The sequence below is a fragment of the Panulirus ornatus genome, chromosome 2 (assembly GCF_036320965.1).
Source record: "Panulirus ornatus isolate Po-2019 chromosome 2, ASM3632096v1, whole genome shotgun sequence".
Taxonomy (NCBI): domain Eukaryota; kingdom Metazoa; phylum Arthropoda; class Malacostraca; order Decapoda; family Palinuridae; genus Panulirus; species Panulirus ornatus.
The window spans coordinates 6,285,509-6,305,642 of NC_092225.1; the positions used below are offsets into that span (position 1 = coordinate 6,285,509).

Here is a 20,134-nt window from a genome sequence, read left to right on the forward strand (position 1 = left end):
GGTGGTGGAACGTGCTTGGCTGGATATGAAGAAAATAGGTCTGGAGTCTGAAATAAAAACTACATCAATGGTTACACTAGTTGAACGTCTACTACCTAACATTTTGAAACGGTCATGGGTACTAAAGGCTCAAATGGTGTCTGATCCGAAGGATCTGTTTGAAAATTTGTTGGACTTCTTAATAACTGAAAGGAAAATGTGTGAGTATCTTGAAAGTGACTTAAGAAGCATTTCAATTAGACTAACTACTCACAGTGTTGTGTGTGAAACTCCAGAGAAGGAAAATGTCAAAGATGCATTACATGAGATAAAACTAGTCCAAGATCAACAAAATTTTATGATTTCGGAGTGTCTCAATACGGTCTGTAAGCTAGTGTCAGGGTTATCCGGAGATTCTAAAAGTCATCACAATGTCAAGACTTGTTGGTACCATGACTTAGAAGGGCACACCATTTATGATTGCTATGCTTTTAAGAATTTATGTAATTCAGATAAATTTGCTTGCCTCAAAAACAATAGGATCTGTTTTAAATGTGTAAATATGGGCCATCTTGCTAAACATTGTAAACTTTCAGGTACTGTTTGTGATATAATTGTTAATGGTAAGAAATGTGGAAAGGATCACAAGATGTCACATTATGTTCTTTCTAGAATGCCTGATTCTACTGAGGTGACCAGTAATTTAATATCTAGGGATGGTCATCTCCTGATGGTGAGCAGTTTGGAATGTAGACAAAAGGAGATTAATGTACTATGGGATAGTGGAAGTAATGTATCCTTAATAACTCACCAAAAGGCTAAAGAACTGGGACTTAAAGGGAGAGATGTACACATTACCATAACCAAAGTTGGTAATAGTATGGAAACTGTGGCTAGCAAAGAATAAGTGGTCCCGGTAGTTGATATGGATGGGGTTGAATGGAGGATCATTGCATGTGGCATAGATGAAATAACTGCCCCCATTGATGAAGTTGACATTAGTGTTGTGTCAAGACTTTTCCCCAGTTTGCATAATTACCCTATTATGAGACCTTACGGGAGAATACATTTGCTAATAGGGATTGATTATTGCAACCTTATGCCTCAAGTTTTAGAGACAAATGGTAACCTTCAACTCATGCAGAACCAATTTGGTTACGTTTTAAGAGGCTCACATCCATTTTTGACTTCCCACAAAGCTCAGCCAAATGTCAGTGTTAAGATTAACCATTTAAAAATTGTAAATTTTGATGAAATCTCTTCTTTGCCAAAGAAAACTATAAAGGAAGACTTGGATAGTTATTTCAGTATTGAAAATCTTGGTACATCATGTTATCCTAAATGTTCGGGTTGTAAATGCGGAAATTGTACTCCTGGTCAAAAGAACTACAGCCTGAAGGACGAAAGGGAATTAGCTCTTATCACAAATGGATTGCTATTTGACCCGGTCAACAACAGATGGATTGTCAGTTACCCCTGGTTAAAAGATCCCACTCTTTTACCCAATAATGTGTCTCTTGCTATTGATAGATTGAACGTGACTGAAAAGAGGCTGCACAAGCTAGGACCAGACTATTGCAAAGCCTATCAGGGTCAGATTGAAGATATGGTAACTAGGGGAGTTGCTAGGAAATTAACTGATGAGGAGGTTTATGGCTATGAAGGACCCATACTTTATATACCTCATACTGATTCAAGTTCCACTCCCCTTCGTATAGTTTTCAACTCCTCTGCCAAATACATGAACTTCTCCTTAAATGAAATGTGGGCAAAAGGTCCAGATGTTTTGAACTCTCTTTTAGGTATTTTGTTGAGATTTAGGGAAGATGAGGTAGTATTCACATGTGATTTAGCCAAGATGTATAACACTGTCACCATGTCATTATTTGATCAACATTGCCATCGCTTTCTCTGGCGTGATTTAAATGTTCATAACAAGCCTGATCATTATGTCTTAGCTTGTGTTCCTTTTGGTGACAGACCCAGTGGAACTATAGCCATGCTTGCTCTAAAATTAACTGCAGAAATGTTTCAAGATAAGTACCCTAATGCTACCAAGGTTATCATAAACAATAGCTATGTGGATGACATATTGGGAAACTGTAATAATTATGAGACAGCAAGTAACTTGATGAAAGAGATTGAGCGGGTTGTTGCCCAGGGAGGATTTAAAATTAAACACTGGATTCTATCAGGTGATCATAGTCCTGTAAATATCAGATTGGATTTAGCAGAAATTCACAAAGAAAAGGTCTTGGGTGTTGTCTGGGAACCAAAGAGGGATGTATTTGTATTTGAAGTCAAGGTAAATTTCTCCCCCAAACATCGTAAAGTTCATATTGGGCCTGACATTAAACAAGATGATCTTGCTGGTGAAATGCCTCATTGCCTGACTAAGAGGATGCTTTTAAGTCAAATTGCAACTCAGTACGATCCCTTGGGACTTGTTTGTCCAGTAACTTTAAAAGCTAAATTAATGTTGAGGCGTCTTATCGCTCCAGAGGATATGGCCAACGGCAAGAGTAGGAAATACGATTGGGACGATGCAGTATCGCCCCAGATCAGAAGTGAATGGTTGAGCTATTTCAAGATGCTATTTGAAGTAGAAACTTTATGGTTTCCCAGGTGTATAAGGGGAGCTAATGCTGTTGGTAATCCCACACTAGTGATCTTTTCAGATGGTTCTACCGTAGCATATGGAGCATGCGCTTACATCAGGTGGGAATGTCCTGTAGGGGTATTTAATTCAAGACTATTGATGGCCAAATCTAAACTTGCCCCATTGAAACAATTATCCATCCCTCGAATTAAACTTTGTGGAGCCTTAATTGCAGCCAGGATGAGAGAGACTATCGCAAAGGAAATGAACTATAGCTTTGAATCTATAATACATATTGTTGATTCTGCCATTGTCCGAGCGCAAATAAAGAAAGAAAGTTTCGGGTTTGGCACATTCACTGCCACGAAAATTGCTGAGATCCAAAGTAAGACTGATCCCGAAGAATGGTGGTGGATGTCAAGAGATGACAACCCTGCAGATATGACCACCAAGCCTACCAAACCTGCTAATCTTGGTGTAGGATCTAACTGGCAAATAGGGCCTCCCTTTCTCTCTCTCCCTATCAGTATGTGGCCCATAAAAAAAGACCCTGTTTATGATTTGCCAGACAGGGTGGGGGTGTTTGTTTCCCACGCCAAAACTGGTATTGCTGATGCTGATCTCTGTAGTGTATTCAACATTTCTAGGTTCAGTAATTGTGACAAGTTGTTAAGGATTACTAGTCGTGTCATGCAGGCTCTTCGACTTAAGTCATTTGATAAAATACTTCTGTCTCCAACTGTAGAAGACCTTGCAAATGCTGAGATGTTATGGGTAAAAGACGTTCAATCCAAATTTGATTCAGATTGGAGAACTAAGTACTGTAGATTAGGGCCTTCTGTGAATGAGTCTGGGTTGGTTGTGGTTGGCCAACGTATCCCCAAATGGTTAAAGAATAACTATGATCAGACTGGGTTTATCTTACTTTCTCCTGATCATGAATTTACCAAATTGTATGTGAAATCCATACATGATCTGGACCATGCAGGTGTTGAAACTACTCGAGCCAAGGTCCAATCCAAGTTTTGGGTACCAAAGGTTCGTAACATGATTAAGTCAGTGAAATATAAATGTGTTACCTGTCGGAAACTGAGGAAGGAAATAGCAGGTCAGATTATGGGACAGCTTCCTGAAGAGCGATTAAAACCATCTCCACCATTTACTTATACTGCCCTAGATTTATATGGACCCCTTTTTGTCAAGGACACAGTTAAAGGTCGGACTAAGGGTAAGGCCTATGGAGTAATTTTTAACTGCTTAGCCACTCGTGCTGTTCGTTTGGATTTAATTGAAGGTTACAGCACCAAAGACTTTCTTGATGGATTTAGGAGATTCGTATCCATCCGGGGATGTCCAAGAGAAATTTACTCAGATGCTGGTACTCAACTAACTGCTACTAACAAAGAATTAAAGAGTCTGTCCAAGTGGGGTTCTAATGAAATGCAGGATTTTGCTCGCAGTAATGGAGGAGAGATTAAATGGATTTTTAATGCATCTGCTGATGCTCCTTGGCAAAATGGAGTTAGTGAAAGTCTCATCAAATCCCTCAAGAGAAGTTTGACCGTGGCTATTGGTGAGAGCATTTTGACTTTCAGTAAATTACAAACCACTCTTTTTGACATTGCAAATATTCTCAATGAAAGACCCATTGGTATAAAACCAGGATGTGATCCAGAATTTGGTAGGTATCTTTGCCCAAATGACCTTTTGCTTGGATGCACATCGAACAAAGCTCCAAAGGGAGTCTTTGAATACTTTCCCAGTCATGAATCTAGGTTGAAGTTCCATCAACGTATTGTAGACTCATTTTGGAAGAAATGGACACGGGATTTCTTCCCAACTCTTCTGATACGTCAAAAATGGCATACTGAGCGACGTAATTTGAAGATTGGTGATCTTGTATTATTTCAAGACAGTAATGTTGTACGGGGAAACTGGAAATTTGCTGAAGTCACGGTGGCAGAGAAAGGCAAAGATGGTAGAGTGCGGGATGTTACTCTTCGGTATAAACCAAAGAAGTCTGGTGTTGAGTACAAGGGAGAGAAAGATATATTTGTAAAGAAATCAGCTCATCGTATTGTAGTAATTCTACCTGTTGAGGAACGTAATTAATGGTTCCTGACTCTTGCATGGGATGTTAACCCTTTATGCATTAGATCTATTATGTTTAATTCATTTGTGGGAATTGTACTCTGTATTTATATTATCATGTATTGTATGTATTGTATGTATTTTATGTTTTGTTCATAAACAAGGGAATATTGGAGTTGATGTGTAACAATCTTCACTTGTGGCTAACAGGTTGAGTGGAGGCCCGGCATTTAAACCAGCTCACAAATATTGGTACCAAGATTCATGTATTAAGAGAGTTGAATTTCTGGTTGCGCTTCGCTATTGGCTTTTGTTTGTGTCCACGTGGACTCATGGAGGAGAGGTGGGCGGTAGGACCACGGGGCTCGTCAGTCCAGCGAGCGGGTGCCAGTCGTGAAGGTCGTGACTTAAGTGTGGTGGTTTGTGACGCCGGCGCTGTTTATGCGGGCCCTGTGGGTGTGCTATGTATTTATAATCCACTATCAGGTATGTGTTTGTTGTTAGTTTATTGTATCGGTTCCTAGTGAGAACGGTGAGCTATTGCGTCAGCCATGTTTGTGTGTTATTGCTCAGCTGATCCTTCTGATCGGGCCCCCTGTTATTCGGAGATGTAGATACGAGTTTGCTGGTATATCTCACTGTATAAATTGACTAGTTTGCTTCATTTAATTTGGAATGGCTTAAGGTAATTTGTTGTGGAAAATATGATTTCATGGTCGGTCTAACAAATTCAGGGATTAGGGAGTGCCTGTTTGTGTTATGATGATAAATTATTGGTTATTAAAATGAGTGAAGGTGTGGTTCCTAGATTGGTTTATATTGCTGTATCATTCAAGATTTAGTATATATATTTGTGATATGACTTGGGTTTAGCTTAATTACCGGTTTACAGCATGCACATGTGACACAAGCTGCTAAGCGTGGATGGTAAGGGGTGTTATGCTGGACTCTGACAGTCTTTCTCCAGGCCATCGGTGTCGTCAATATTGTAAGTTGATGCCTACTTATAATATGTTGATGTGATTATTTGCTATTGATAGGGTGTTATATGGTACCTCATGTTGCTATTATGGATTTTGGGTGTGTGATTCAATATGACGTGCTTGGGTTAACATAATTATTATGAATGTGCTTATGTCTTGTTAATATTGTCCTGTTTACTGATCCAGGTTGTTATATGCAGTTGCATTGAGTAAAAATTTATTTTGGTATATGATTATGTATCATGGTTTGTATTGTTGGGATTACTGTCTTGCTAATCCAGGTGCAGTGGTGTTGACTCAGTAACTTTTTGTAGGTCGAATCCTTGCTCCAATAAAGTGGATCAGTCAATGCATCAAGGCGTTTGGGTGTCCTGGAGATACGTATATATATATATATATATATATATATATATATATATATATATATATATATATATATATATATTTTTTTTTCAAACTATTCGTCATTTCCCGCGTTAGCGAGGTAGCGTTAAGAACAGAGGACTGGGCCTTTTTTGGAATATCCTCACCTGACCCCCCTCTGTTCCTTCTTTTGGAAAATTAAAAAAAAAACGAGAGGAGAGGATTTCCAGCCCCCCGCTCCCTCCCCTTTTAGTCGCCTTCTACGACACGCAGGGAATACGTGGGAAGTATTCTTACAGCGCTGGTGGCTGATTCCTGTGAGAAACTGCAGAAGCTGGTGACTGAGTTTGGTAAAGTGTGTGAAAGAAGAAAGTTAAGAGTAAATGTGAATAAGAGCAGGGTTATTAGGTACAGTAGGGTTGAGGGTCAAGTCAATTGGGAGGTGAGTTTAAATGGAGAAAAACTGGAGGAAGTGAAGTGTTTTAGATATCTGGGAGTGGATCTGGCAGCGGATGGAACCATGGAAGCGGAAGTGGATCATAGGGTAGGGGAGGGGGCGAAAATTCTGGGAGCCTTGAAGAATGTGTGGAAGTCGAGAACATTATCTTGGAAAGCAAAAATGGGTATGTTTGAAGGAATAGTGGTTCCAACAATGTTGTATGGTTGCGAGGCGTGGGCTATGGATAGAGTTGTGCGCAGGAGGATGGATGTGCTGGAAATGAGATGTTTGAGGACAATGTGTGGTGTGAGGTGGTTTGATCGAGTAAGTAACGTAAGGGTAAGAGAGATGTGTGGAAATGAAAAGAGCGTGGTTGAGAGAGCAGAAGAGGGTGTTTTGAAATGGTTCGGGCACATGTAGAGAATGAGTGAGGAAAGATTGACCAAGAGGATATATGTGTCGGAGGTGGAGGGAACGAGGAGAAGAGGGAGACCAAATTGGAGGTGGAAAGATGGAGTGAAAAAGATTTTGTGTGATCGGGGCCTGAACATGCAGGAGGGTGAAAGGAGGGCAAGGAATAAAGTGAATTGGAGCGATGTGGTATACCGGGGTTGACGTGCTGTTAGTGGATTGAATCAAGGCATGTGAAGCGTCTGGGGTAAACCATGGAAAGCTGTGTAGGTATGTATATTTGCGTGTGTGGACGTATGTATATACATGTGTATGGGGGTGGGTTGGGCCATTTCTTTCGTCTGTTTCCTTGCGCTACCTCGCAAACGCGGGAGACAGCGACAAAGCAAAAAAAAAAAAAAGAAATATATATATATATATATATATGTATACGTATATATATATATTATATATATATATATATATATATATATATATATATATATATATATATATATATATATATACATATACATAATTATTAAAAAAGGGTGTGACTGTATTGCTGACTGGTTGGTAAGGTTATTTATGTATGTATGAGTCATGGGGAGGTTCCTAGAGATTGAAGGAATCCTTGCATAGTGCCATTGTACAAAGGCAAAGGGGATAAATGAGGGTGCTCAAATTACAGAGAAATAAGTTTGTTGAGTATTCCTGGAAAATTATATGGGAGGGTATTGATTGAGAAGGTGAAGGCATGTACGGAGTATCAGATTGGGGAAGAGCAAAGTGGTTTCAGAAGTAGTAGATAATGTGTGGATTAGAAATTCGCTTTCAAGAATGTATGTGAGAAGTATTAAGAAAAGCAAATTTGTATGTGGCATTTATGGATCTGGAGAAGGCATATGATAGAGTCGATAGAGATGCTCTCTGGTAGATATTGATAATATATGGTGTGTGAGTCAAGATGTCAGAAGCAGTGAAAAGTTTTAATCGAGGATGTAAGGCATGTGTACGTGTAGGAAGAGAGGAAAGTGATTGGTTCTCAGTGAATGATAGTTTGCGGTAGGGGTACGTGATGTCTCCATGGTTGTTTAATTTGTTTATGGATGGGGTTGTTAGGCAGGTGAATGAAAGAGTTTTGGAAAGAGGGGCATGTATGCAGTCTTTCGGGGATGAGAGAGCTTGGGAAGTGAGTCAGTTGTTGTTCGCTGATGCTACAGCGCTGGTGGCTGATTCGGGTGAGAAACTGCACAAGGTGGGGACTGATTTTGGTAAGGTGTGTGAAAGAAGAAAGCTGAGAGTAAATGTGAATAAGAGCAAGGTTATTAGGTACAGTAGGGTTGAAGGACAAGTCAATTGGGAGGAAAATTTAAATGGAGAAAGACTGGAGGATGTGAAGTGCTTTAGATATATGGGATTAGATTTGGCAGCGGATGGAACCAAGGAAGCGGAAGTGACACATAGGGTGGGGGAAAGGGCAAAAATTCTGAGAGCGTTCAAAAATGTGTGTAAGTCGAGAACTTTATCTTGGAAAGAAAAAATTTATGTGTTTTAAGGAATAGTGGTTACAACAACGTTATGTGGTTGCGAGGCGTGGGCTATAGATAGAGTTGTGAGGAGGAGGGTGGATGTGCTGGAAATGAGATGTTTGAGGACAATATGTGGTTTGACGTGGTTTGATCGAGTAAGTAATGAAAGGGTAAGAGAGATATGTGGAAATAAAAAGAGTGTGGTTCAGACAGCAGAAGAGGGTGTTTTGAAATGGTTTGGTCACATGGAGAGAATGAGTGAGGAAAGATACACCATGAGGATATTTGTGTCAGAGGTAGAGGCCCCATTCGTTCACACTCAGTCTCTAGCTGTCAAGTAATAATGCATGGAAACCACAGCTCCCTTTCTACATCCAGGCTAACAAAAATTTCCATGGTTTACCCAAGATGCTTCACATGCCCTGGTTCAATCCATTGACAGCACGTCGATCCCGGTACACCAAATCGTTCCAATTCACTATATTCCTTGCACGCCATTCACCCTCCTGCATGTTCAGGTCCCGATCACTCAAAATCTTTTTCACTCTATCTTTCACCTCCAGTTGTGTCTCCCACTTCTCCTCGTTCCCTCCACCTCTGACACAAATATCCTCTTGGTCAATCTTCCCTCACTCATTCTCTCCATGTGACCAAACCCTTTCAAAACACCCTCTTCTGCTCCCTCAACCACACTCTTTTTATTACCACACATCTGTCTTACCTTATCATTACTTACTCGATTAAACAAACTCACACCACATATTGTCCTCAAACATCTCATTTCCAGCACATCCACCCTCCTGCGCACAATTCTGTCCATAGCCCACGCCTCGCAACCATACAACATTGTTGGAACTACTATTCCTTAAAACATATCCATTTTTGCTTTCCGAGATAATGTTCTCGACTTCCACACATTCTTTAAGGCTCCTATCAAACTCTATCATCAAACACAACGTACAAACCTTCAAAATACTTACACCATCTCTTTCTCACCCCCTCCCCTACCCATATGACTCACTTCCTCTTCCATGGTTCCATCAGCTGCCAAATCCACTCCCAGATATCTAAAACTCTTCACTTCCTTCAGTTTTTCTCCATTCAAACTTACCTCCCAGTTGCCTTAACCCTCAACCCTACTCTACCTAATAACCTTGCTCTTATTCACATTTACTCTCAACTTTCTTCTTTTACACACTTCACCAAACTCAGTCACTAGCTTGTGCAGTTTCTCGCATGAATCAGCCACCAGCGATGTATCATCAGCGAACAGCAACTGACTCACTTTCCAAGCTCCCTCATCCACAACAGACTGCAAACTTGCCCCTCTTTCCAAAACTCTTGCATTTACCTCCTAACAACCCCATTCATAAACAAATTAGACGTACATCGAGACATCACACACCCTAGCCGCAAACCTACATTCACTGAGAAACACTCACGTACACATGCCTTACATCGTCGATAAAAACTTTTCATTGCTTCTGACAACTTCCCTCCCACACCATTTATTCTTAACACCTTCCATAGAGCATCTCTATCAACTCCACCATATGCCCTCTCCAGATCCATGAATGCCTCATGCAAATCCATTTTCTTTTTCAAAGTGCTTCTCAAAGATATCCTTCAAAGCAAACACCTGATCCACACATCCTCTACCACTTCTGAAACCACACTGATCTTCCCCAATTTGATGCTCTGTATATGCCTTCACCCTCTCAATCAATACCCTTCCATATAATTTACCAGGAATATTCAACAAACTTATACCTCTGTAATTTGAGCACTCACCTTTATCCACTTTGCCTTTGTACAAAGGCACTATGGAAGCATTCCGCAAATCCTCAGGCATCTCACCATGAATCATACATACATTAAATAACCTTACCAACCAGTCAACAATACAGTCACCCCATTTTTAATGTATTCCACTGCAGTACCATCCAAACCCGCTGCCTTGCTGGAATTCATCTTTCGCAAAGCCTTTGCTACCTCTTCTCTGTTTACCAAATCATTTTCCCTAACCCTCTTGCTTTGCACACAACCTCGCCCAAAACACCCTATATCTGCCACTCTATCATCAAACACTTTCAACAAACCTTCAAAATACTCACTCCATCTCTTTCTCATATCACCACTACTTGTTATGACCTCCCCATTAGCCCCCTTCACTGAAGTTCCCATTTGTTCCCTTTTCTTACGCACTTTATTAACTCCTTCCAAAACATCTTTTTATTTTCCGTAAAATTTAATGATTCTCCCTCCCACCAATTCTCATTTGCCCCCTTTTGCACCTTTCTCTTCACATCCTGCCTCCATCTTTTATACATCTCCCACTCATTTCAATTATTTCCCTACAAAAATCGTCCAAATGCCTCTGTCTTCTCTTTCACTAATAACCTTACTCCTTCATCCCTCCAATCACTACCCTTTCTAATCTGCCCACCTCCCACGCTTCTCATGCCACAAGCATCTTTTGCACTAGACATCACTGCTCCCCTAAATACATTCCATTCCTCCCCTCTCCCCTTACCTCCTTTGTTCTCATTTTCTTCCATTCTCTACTCAGTCTCTCCTGGTACTTCCTCACACAAGTCTCCTTCCCAAGCTCACTTACTCTCACCACTCTCTTCACCCCAATATTCTCTCTTCTTCTCTGAAAACCTCTACTAATCTTCACTTTCCCCTCCACAAGATAATAATCGGACATCCCTCCAGTTGCACCGCTCAGCACGTTAACATCAAAAAGTCTCTCTTTCGCGCGCCTATCAATTAACACGTTATCCAATTACGCTGTCTGGCCATCTCTCCTACTTACGTACGTATACTTGTGTATATCTCTCTTTTTAAACAAGGTATTCCCAATCACCAGTCCTTTTTTATCACATAAATCTACAAGCTCTTCACCATTTCCATTTACAACACTGAACACCCTATGTATACCAATTATTCCCTCAACTGCCACAATACTCACCTTTGCATTGAAATCACCCATCACTATAACCCAGTCTCGTGCATCAAAACCACTAACACTCATTCACCTGCTCCCAAAACACTTGCCTCTGATGATCTTTCTTCTCATGGCCAGGCGCATATGCACCAATAATCTCCATCAACTTTTAGTGTTATCCATATCAATTTAGAGTTTACTTTCTTACACTCTATCATATACTCCCACCACTCCTGTTTTAGGAGTAGTGCTACTCCTTCCCTTGCTCTTGTCTTCTCACTAACCCCTGACTTGATTCAGAAGACTTTCACAACCTACTCTTCCCATTTACCCTTGATCTTCGTTTCACTCAGAGCCAAAACATCCAGGTTCCTTTCCTCAATCGTACTACCTATCTCTCCTTTTTCCTCATCTCGGTTACATCCACACACATTTAGACACCCTAATCTAAGCCTTCGAGGAGGATGAGCACTCTCCGCGTGATTAATTCTGTTTAACCGTTTAGAAAGTTAAAATACAAGGAGTGGAGTGTTCCTGGCCCCTCGCTCCCGTCCCCTTATATATATATATATATATATATATATATATATATATATATATATATATATATATTTAATGTATGTATGACTCATGGTGAGGTGCCTGAGGATTGGCGGAATGCGTGCATAGTGCCATTGTACAAAGGCAAAGGGGATAAGAGTGAGTGCTCAAATTACAGAGGTATAAGTTTGTTGAGTATTCCTGGTAAATTATATGGGAGGGTATTGATTGAAAGGGTGAAGGCATGTACAGAGCATCAGATTGGGGAAGAGCAGTGTGGTTTCAGAAGTGGTAGAGGATGTGTGGATCTGGTGTTTGCTTTAAAGAATGTATGTGAGAAATACTTGGAAAAGCAAATGGATTTGTAGGGGCGAAAATTCTGGGGGCCTTAAAGAATGTTTGGAAGTCGAGAACATTATCTCGGAAAGCAAAAATGGGTATGTTTGAAGGAATAGTGGTTCCAACAATGTTGTATGGTTGCGAGGCGTGGGCTATGGATAGAATTGTGCGCAGGAGGATGGATGTGCTGGAAATGAGATGTTTGAGGACAATGTGTGGTGTGAGGTGGCTTGATCGAGTGAGTAACGTAAGGGTAAGAGAGATGTGTCGAAATAAAAAGAGCGTGGTTGAGAGAGCAGAAGACGGTGTTTTGAAGTGGTTTGGGCACATGGAGAGAATGAGTGAGGAAAGATTGACCAAGAGGATATATGTGTCGGAGGTGGAGGGAACGAGGAGAAGAGGGAGACCAAATTGGAGGTGGAAAGATGGAGTGAAAAAGATTTTGTGTGATCGGGGCCTGAATATGCAGGAGGGTGAAAGGAGGGAAAGGAATAGAGTGAATTGGAGCGATGTTGTATACCGGGGTTGACGTGCTGTCAGTGGATTGAATCAGGGCATGTGAAACGTCTGGGGTAAACCATGGAAAGCTGTGTAGGTATGTATATTTGCGTGTGTGGACGTATGTATATACATGTGTATGGGGGGGGTTGGGCCATTTCTTTCGTCTGTTTCCTTGCGCTACCTCGCAAACGCGGGAGACAGCGACAAAGTATAATAAAAGAAAATATATACACGTATATATATATATATATATATATACATATATATATATATATATATATATATGTATATATATATATATATATATACACATATATATATATATATATATATATATATATATATATATATATATATATATATATATATATATATATATATACACATATATATATATATATATATATATATATATATATATATATATATATATATATGTATATATATATATATGTATGTATGTATGTATCCCTGGGGATAGGGGAAAAAGAATACTTCCCACGTATTCCCTGCGTGTCGTAGAAGGTGACTAAAAGGGAAGGGAGCGGGGGGGCTGGAAATCCTCCCCTCTAGTTTTTTTTTTTTTTTTTTTTATCCAAAAGAAGGAACAGAGAAGGGGGCCAGGTGAGGATATTCCCTCAAAGGCCCAGTCCTCTGTTCTTAGCGCTACCTCGCTATCGCGGGAAATGAATAGTATGAAAAAAAAAAAAAAAAAAAAAACATATATATATATATATATATATATATATATATATATATATATATATATATATATATATATATATTTCATATATATATACATATATATATATATTTTATATATTTTATATATATATACATATATATATATATATATTTTATATATATATATATATATGTATATATATATATATATGTATATTATCCCTGGGGATAGGGGATTAAGAATACTTCCCACGTATTCCCTGCGTGTCGTAGAAGGCGACTAAAAGGGGAGGGAGCGGGGGGCTGGAAATCCTCCCCTCTCGTATTTTTTTTTAATTTTCCAAAAGAAGGAACAGAGGGGGCCAGGTGAGGATATTCCAAAAAAGGCCCAGTCCTCTGTTCTTAACGCTACCTCGCTAACGCGGGAAATGGTGAATAGTTTGAAAAAAAAAAAAAAAAAAAATATGTATATATATATATATATATATATATGCATATATGTGTATATATATATATATATATATATATATATATATATATATATATATATATATATATATATATATATATATATATATATATATATTTTTTTTTTTTTTTTTTTTTTTTTTTTTTTTTTGCCTTGTCGCTGTCTCCCGCGTTTGCGAGATAGCGCAAGGAAACAGACGAAAGAAATGGCCCAACCCCCCCCATACACATGTATATACATAGGTCCACACACGCAAATATACATACCTACACAGCTTTCCATGGTTTACCCCAAACGCTTCACATGCCTTCATTCAATCCACTGACAGCACGTCAACCCCGGTATACCACATCGCTCCAATTCACTCTATTCCTTGCCCTTCTTTCACCCTCCTGCATGTTCAGGCCCCGATCACACAAAATCTTTTTCACTCCATCTTTCCACCTCCAATTTGGTCTCCCTCTTCTCCTCGTTCCCTCCACCTCCGACACATATATCCTCTTGGTTAATCTTTCCTCACTCATTCTCTCCATGTGCCCGAACCACTTCAAAACACCCTCTTCTGCTCTCTCAACCACGCTCTTTTTATTTCCACACATCTCTCTTACCCTTACGTTACTCACTCGATCAAACCACCTCACACCACACATTGTCCTCAAAAATCTCATTTCCAGCACATCCATCCTCCTGCGCACAACTCTATCCATAGCCCACGCCTCGCAACCATACAACATTGTTGGAACCACTATTCCTTCAAACATACCCATTTTTGCTTTCCGATATATATATATATATATATATATATATATATATATATATATATATATATATATATATATTATATTATCCCTGGGGATAGGGGAGCAAAAATACTTCCCACGTATTCCCTGCGTGTCGTAGAAGGCGAATAAAAGGGGAGGGAGCGGGGGTCTGGAAATCCTCCCCTCTCGTTTTTTTTTCTTTTTTTTTTTTTTTTAAATTTTCTAAAAGAAGGAACAGAGAATTGGGCCAGGTGAGGGTAGTCCCTCAAAGGCTCAGTCCTCTGTTCTTAACGCTACCTCGCTAATGCGGGAAATGGCGAATAGTTTGAAAGAAAGATATATATATATATATATATATATATATATATATATATATATATATATATATGTATATATATATATATATATATATATATATATATATATATATATATATATATATATATATATATATACGTATATATATATATATATATATATATATATATATATATATATATATATATATATATATATATATATATATATATATATATATAATTTTTTTTTTTTTTTTTTTTTTTTTTTTTTTTTTTTTTTTTAACTTTGTCGCTGTCTCCCGCGTTTGCGAGGTAGCGCAAGGAAACAGACGAAAGAAATGGCCCAACCCCCCCCCCCCCCCCAAACACATGTACATACACATGTCCACACACGCAAATATACATACCTACACAGCTTTCCATGGTCCACCCCAGACGCTTCACATGCCTTGATTCACTCCACTGACAGCACGTCAACCCCTGTATACCACATCGCTCCAATTCACTCTATTCCTTGCCCTCCTTACACCCTCCTGCATGTTCAGGCCCCGATCACACAAAATCTTTTTCACTCCATCTTTCCACCTCCAATTTGGTCTCCCTCTTCTCCTCGTTCCCTCCACCTCCGACACATATATCCTCTTGGTCAATCTTTCCTCACTCATTCTCTCCATGTGCCCAAACCATTTCAAAACACCCTCTTCTGCTCTCTCAACCACGCTCTTTTTATTTCCACACATCTCTCTTACCCTTACGTTACTTACTCGATCAAACCACCTCACACCACACATTGTCCTCAAACATCTCATTTCCAGCACATCCATCCTCCTGCGCACAACTCTATCCATAGCCCACGCCTCGCAACCATACAACATTGTTGGAACCACTATTCCTTCAAACATACCCATTTTTGCTTTCCGAGATAATGTTCTCGACTTCCACACATTTTTCAAGGCTCCCAAAATTTTCGCCCCCTCCCCCACCCTATGATCCACTTCCGCTTCCATGGTTCCATCCGCTGACAGATCCACTCCCAGATATCTAAAACACTTCACTTCCTCCAGTTTTTCTCCATTCAAACTCACCTCCCAATTGACTTGACCCTCAACCCTACTGTACCTAATAACCTTGCTCTTATTCACATTTACTCTTAACTTTCTTCTTCCACACACTTTACCAAACTCAGTCACCAGCTTCTGCAGTTTCTCACATGAATCAGCCACCAGCGCTGTATCATCAGCGAACAACAACTGACTCACTTCCCAAGCTCTCTCATCCCCAACAGACTTCATACTTGCCCCTCTTTCCAGGACTCTTGCATTTACCTCCCTAACAACCCCATCCATAAACAAATTAAACAACCTTGGAGACATCACACACCCCTGCCGCAAACCTACATTCACTGAGAACCAATCACTTTCCTCTCTTCCTACACGTACACATGCCTTACATCCTCGATAAAAACTTTTCACTGCTTCTAACAACTTGCCTCCCACACCATATATTCTTAATACCTTCCACAGAGCATCTCTATCAACTCTATCATATGCCTTCTCCAGATCCATAAATGCTACATACAAATCCATTTGCTTTTCTAAGTATTTCTCACATACATTCTTCAAAGCAAACACCTGATCCACACATCCTCTACCACTTCTGAAACCGCACTGCTCTTCCCCAATCTGATGCTCTGTACATGCCTTCACCCTCTCAATCAATACCCTCCCATATAATTTACCAGGAATACTCAACAAACTTATACCTCTGTAATTTGAGCACTCACTCTTATCCCCTTTGCCTTTGTACAATGGCACTATGCACGCATTCCGCCAATCCTCAGGCACCTCACCATGAGTCATACATACATTAAATAACCTTACCAACCAGTCAACAATACAGTCACCCCCTTTTTTAATAAATTCCACTGCAATACCATCCAAACCTGCTGCCTTGCCGGCTTTCATCTTCCGCAAAGCTTTTACTACCTCTTCTCTGTTTACCAAATCATTTTCCCTAACCCTCTCACTTTGCACACCACCTCGACCAAAACACCCTATATCTGCCACTCTGTCATCAGACACATTCAACAAACCTTCAAAATACTCATTCCATCTCCTTCTCACATCACCACTACTTGTTATCACCTCCCCATTTACGCCCTTCACTGAAGTTCCCATTTGCTCCCTTGTCTTACGCACCCTATTTACCTCCTTCCAGAACATCTTTTTATTCTCCCTAAAATTTACTGATAGTCTCTCACCCCAACTCTCATTTGCCCTTTTTTTCACCTCTTGCACCTTTCTCTTGACCTCCTGTCTCTTTCTTTTATACTTCTCCCACTCAATTGCATTTTTTCCCTGCAAAAATCGTCCAAATGCCTCTCTCTTCTCTTTCACTAATACTCTTACTTCTTCATCCTACCACTCACTACCCTTTCTAAACAGCCCACCTCCCACTCTTCTCATGCCACAAGCATCTTTTGCGCAATCCATCACTGATTCCCTAAATACATCCCATTCCTCCCCCACTCCCCTTACTTCCATTGTTCTCACCTTTTTCCATTTTGTACACAGTCTCTCCTGGTACTTCCCCACACAGGTCTCCTTCCCAAGCTCACTTACTCTCACCACCTTCTTCACCCCAACATTCACTCCTCTCTTCTAAAAACCCATACTAATCTTCACCTTAGCCTCCACAAGATAATGATCAGACATCCCTCCAGTTGCACCTCTCAGCACATTAACATCCAAAAGTCTCTCTTTCGCACGCCTGTCAATTAACACGTAATCCAATAACGCTCTCTGGCCATCTCTCCTACTTACATAAGTATACTTATGTATATCTCGCTTTTTAAACCAGGTATTCCCAATCATCAGTCCTTTTTCAGCACATAAATCTACAAGCTCTTGACCATTTCCATTTACAACACTGAACACCCCATGCATACCAATTATTCCCTCAACTGCCACATTACTCACCTTTGCATTCAAATCACCCATCACTATAACCCGGTCTCGTGCATCAAAACCGCTAACACACTCATTCAGCTGCTCCCAAAACACTTGCCTCTCATGATCTTTCTTCTCATGCCCAGGTGCATATGCACCAATAATCACCCACCTCTCTCCATCAACTTTCAATTTTACCCATATTAATCGAGAATTTACTTTCTTACATTCTATCACATACTCCCACAACTCCTGTTTAAGGAGTATTGCTACTCCTTCCCTTGCTCTTGTCCTCTCACTAACCCCTGACTTCACTCCCCAGACATTTCCAAACCACTCTTCCCCTTTACCCTTGAGCTTCGTTTCACTCAGAGCCAAAACATCCAGGTTCCTTTCCTCAAACATACTATCTATCTCTCCTTTTTTCACATCTTGGTTACATCCACACACATTTAGGTACCCCACTCTGAGCCTTCGAGGAGGATGATCACTCCCCGCGTGACTCCTTCTTCTGTTTCCCATTTTAGAAAGTTAATACAAGGAGGTATATATATATATATATATATACGTATATATACATATATATATATATATATATATATATATATATATATATATATATATAGATATATATATATATATATATGTATATATATATATATATATGTATATATATATATATATATATATGTATATATATGTATATATATATATATATATATATATATATATATGTATATATATATATATATACGTATATATATATATATATATATATATATATATTATATATATATATATATATATATATATATATATATATATATATACGTATATATATATATATATATATATATATATATATATATATATATATATATATATATATATATACGTATATATATATATATATATATATATATATATATATATATATATATATATATATATATATATATATATTTTTTTTTTTTTTTTTTATACTTTGTCGCTGTCTCCCGCGTTTGCGAGGTAGCGCAAGGAAACAGACGAAAGAAATGGCCCAACCCCCCCCCATACACATGTACATACACACGTCCACACACGCAATATACATACCTACACAGCTTTCCATGGTTTACCCGGACGCTTCACATGCCTTGATTCAATCCACTGACAGCACGTCAACCCCTGTATACCACATCGCTCCAATTCACTCTATTCCTTGCCCTCCTTTCACCCTCCTGCATGTTCAGGCCCCGATCACACAAAATCCTTTTCACTCCATCTTTCCACCTCCAATTTGGTCTCCCTCTTCTCCTCGTTCCCTCCACCTCCGACACATATATCCTCTTGGTCAATCTTTCCTCACTCATTCTCTCCATGTGCCCAAACCATTTCAAAACACCCTCTTCTGCTCTCTCAACCACGCTCTTTTTATTTCCACACATCTCTCTTATCCTTACGCTACTTACTCGATCAAACCACCTCACACCACACATTGTCCTCAAACATCTCATTTCCAGCACATCCATCCTCCTGCGCACAGCTCTATCCATATCCCACGCCTCGCAACCATACAACATTGTTGGAGCTACTATTCCTTCAAACATACCCATTTTTGCTTTCCGGGATAATGTTCTCGACTTCCACACATTTTTCAAGGCTCCCAAAATTTTCGCCCCCTCCCCCACCCTATGATCCACTTCCGCTTCCATGGTTCCATCCGCTGACAGATCCACTCCCAGATATCTAAAACACTTCACTTCCTCCAGTTTTTCTCCATTCAAACTCACCTCCCAATTGACTTGACCCTCAACCCTACTGTACCTAATAACCTTGCTCTTATTCACATTTACTCTAAACTTTCTTCTTCCACACACTTTACCAAACTCCGTCACCAGCTTCTGCAGTTTCTCACATGAATCCGCCACCAGCGCTGTATCATCAGCAAACAACAACTGACTCACTACACAAGCTCTCTCATCCCCAAGAGACTTCATACTTGCCCCTCTTTCCAAGACTCTTGCATTTACCTCCCTAACAACCCCATCCATAAACAAATTAAACAACCATGGAGACATCACACACCCCTGCCGCAAACCTACATTCACTGAGAACCAATCACTTTCCTCTCTTCCTACACGTACACATGCCTTGCATCCTCGATAAAAACTTTTCACTGCTTCTAACAACTTGCCTCCCACACCATATATTCTTAATACCTTCCACAGAGCATCTCTATCAACTCTATCATATGCCTTCTCCAGATCCATAAATGCTACATA

The 20,134-nt window shown here is 39.6% G+C and overlaps 1 protein-coding gene across 1 annotated transcript in view; it reads left to right on the plus strand.

Moving 5' to 3' along the window:
* Positions 1 to 900: 900 nt before the first annotated feature.
* Positions 901 to 20,134, plus strand: part of LOC139753320 (uncharacterized) — a 43,592-nt gene continuing 24,358 nt past the window's right edge. The window contains exon 1 of the mRNA XM_071669643.1: positions 901 to 5,657. Coding sequence (XP_071525744.1) covers positions 905 to 4,690 — 3,786 coding nt within the window. The 5' untranslated portion in view covers positions 901 to 904 and the 3' untranslated portion in view covers positions 4,691 to 5,657. The remainder of the gene's footprint in view (positions 5,658 to 20,134) is intronic.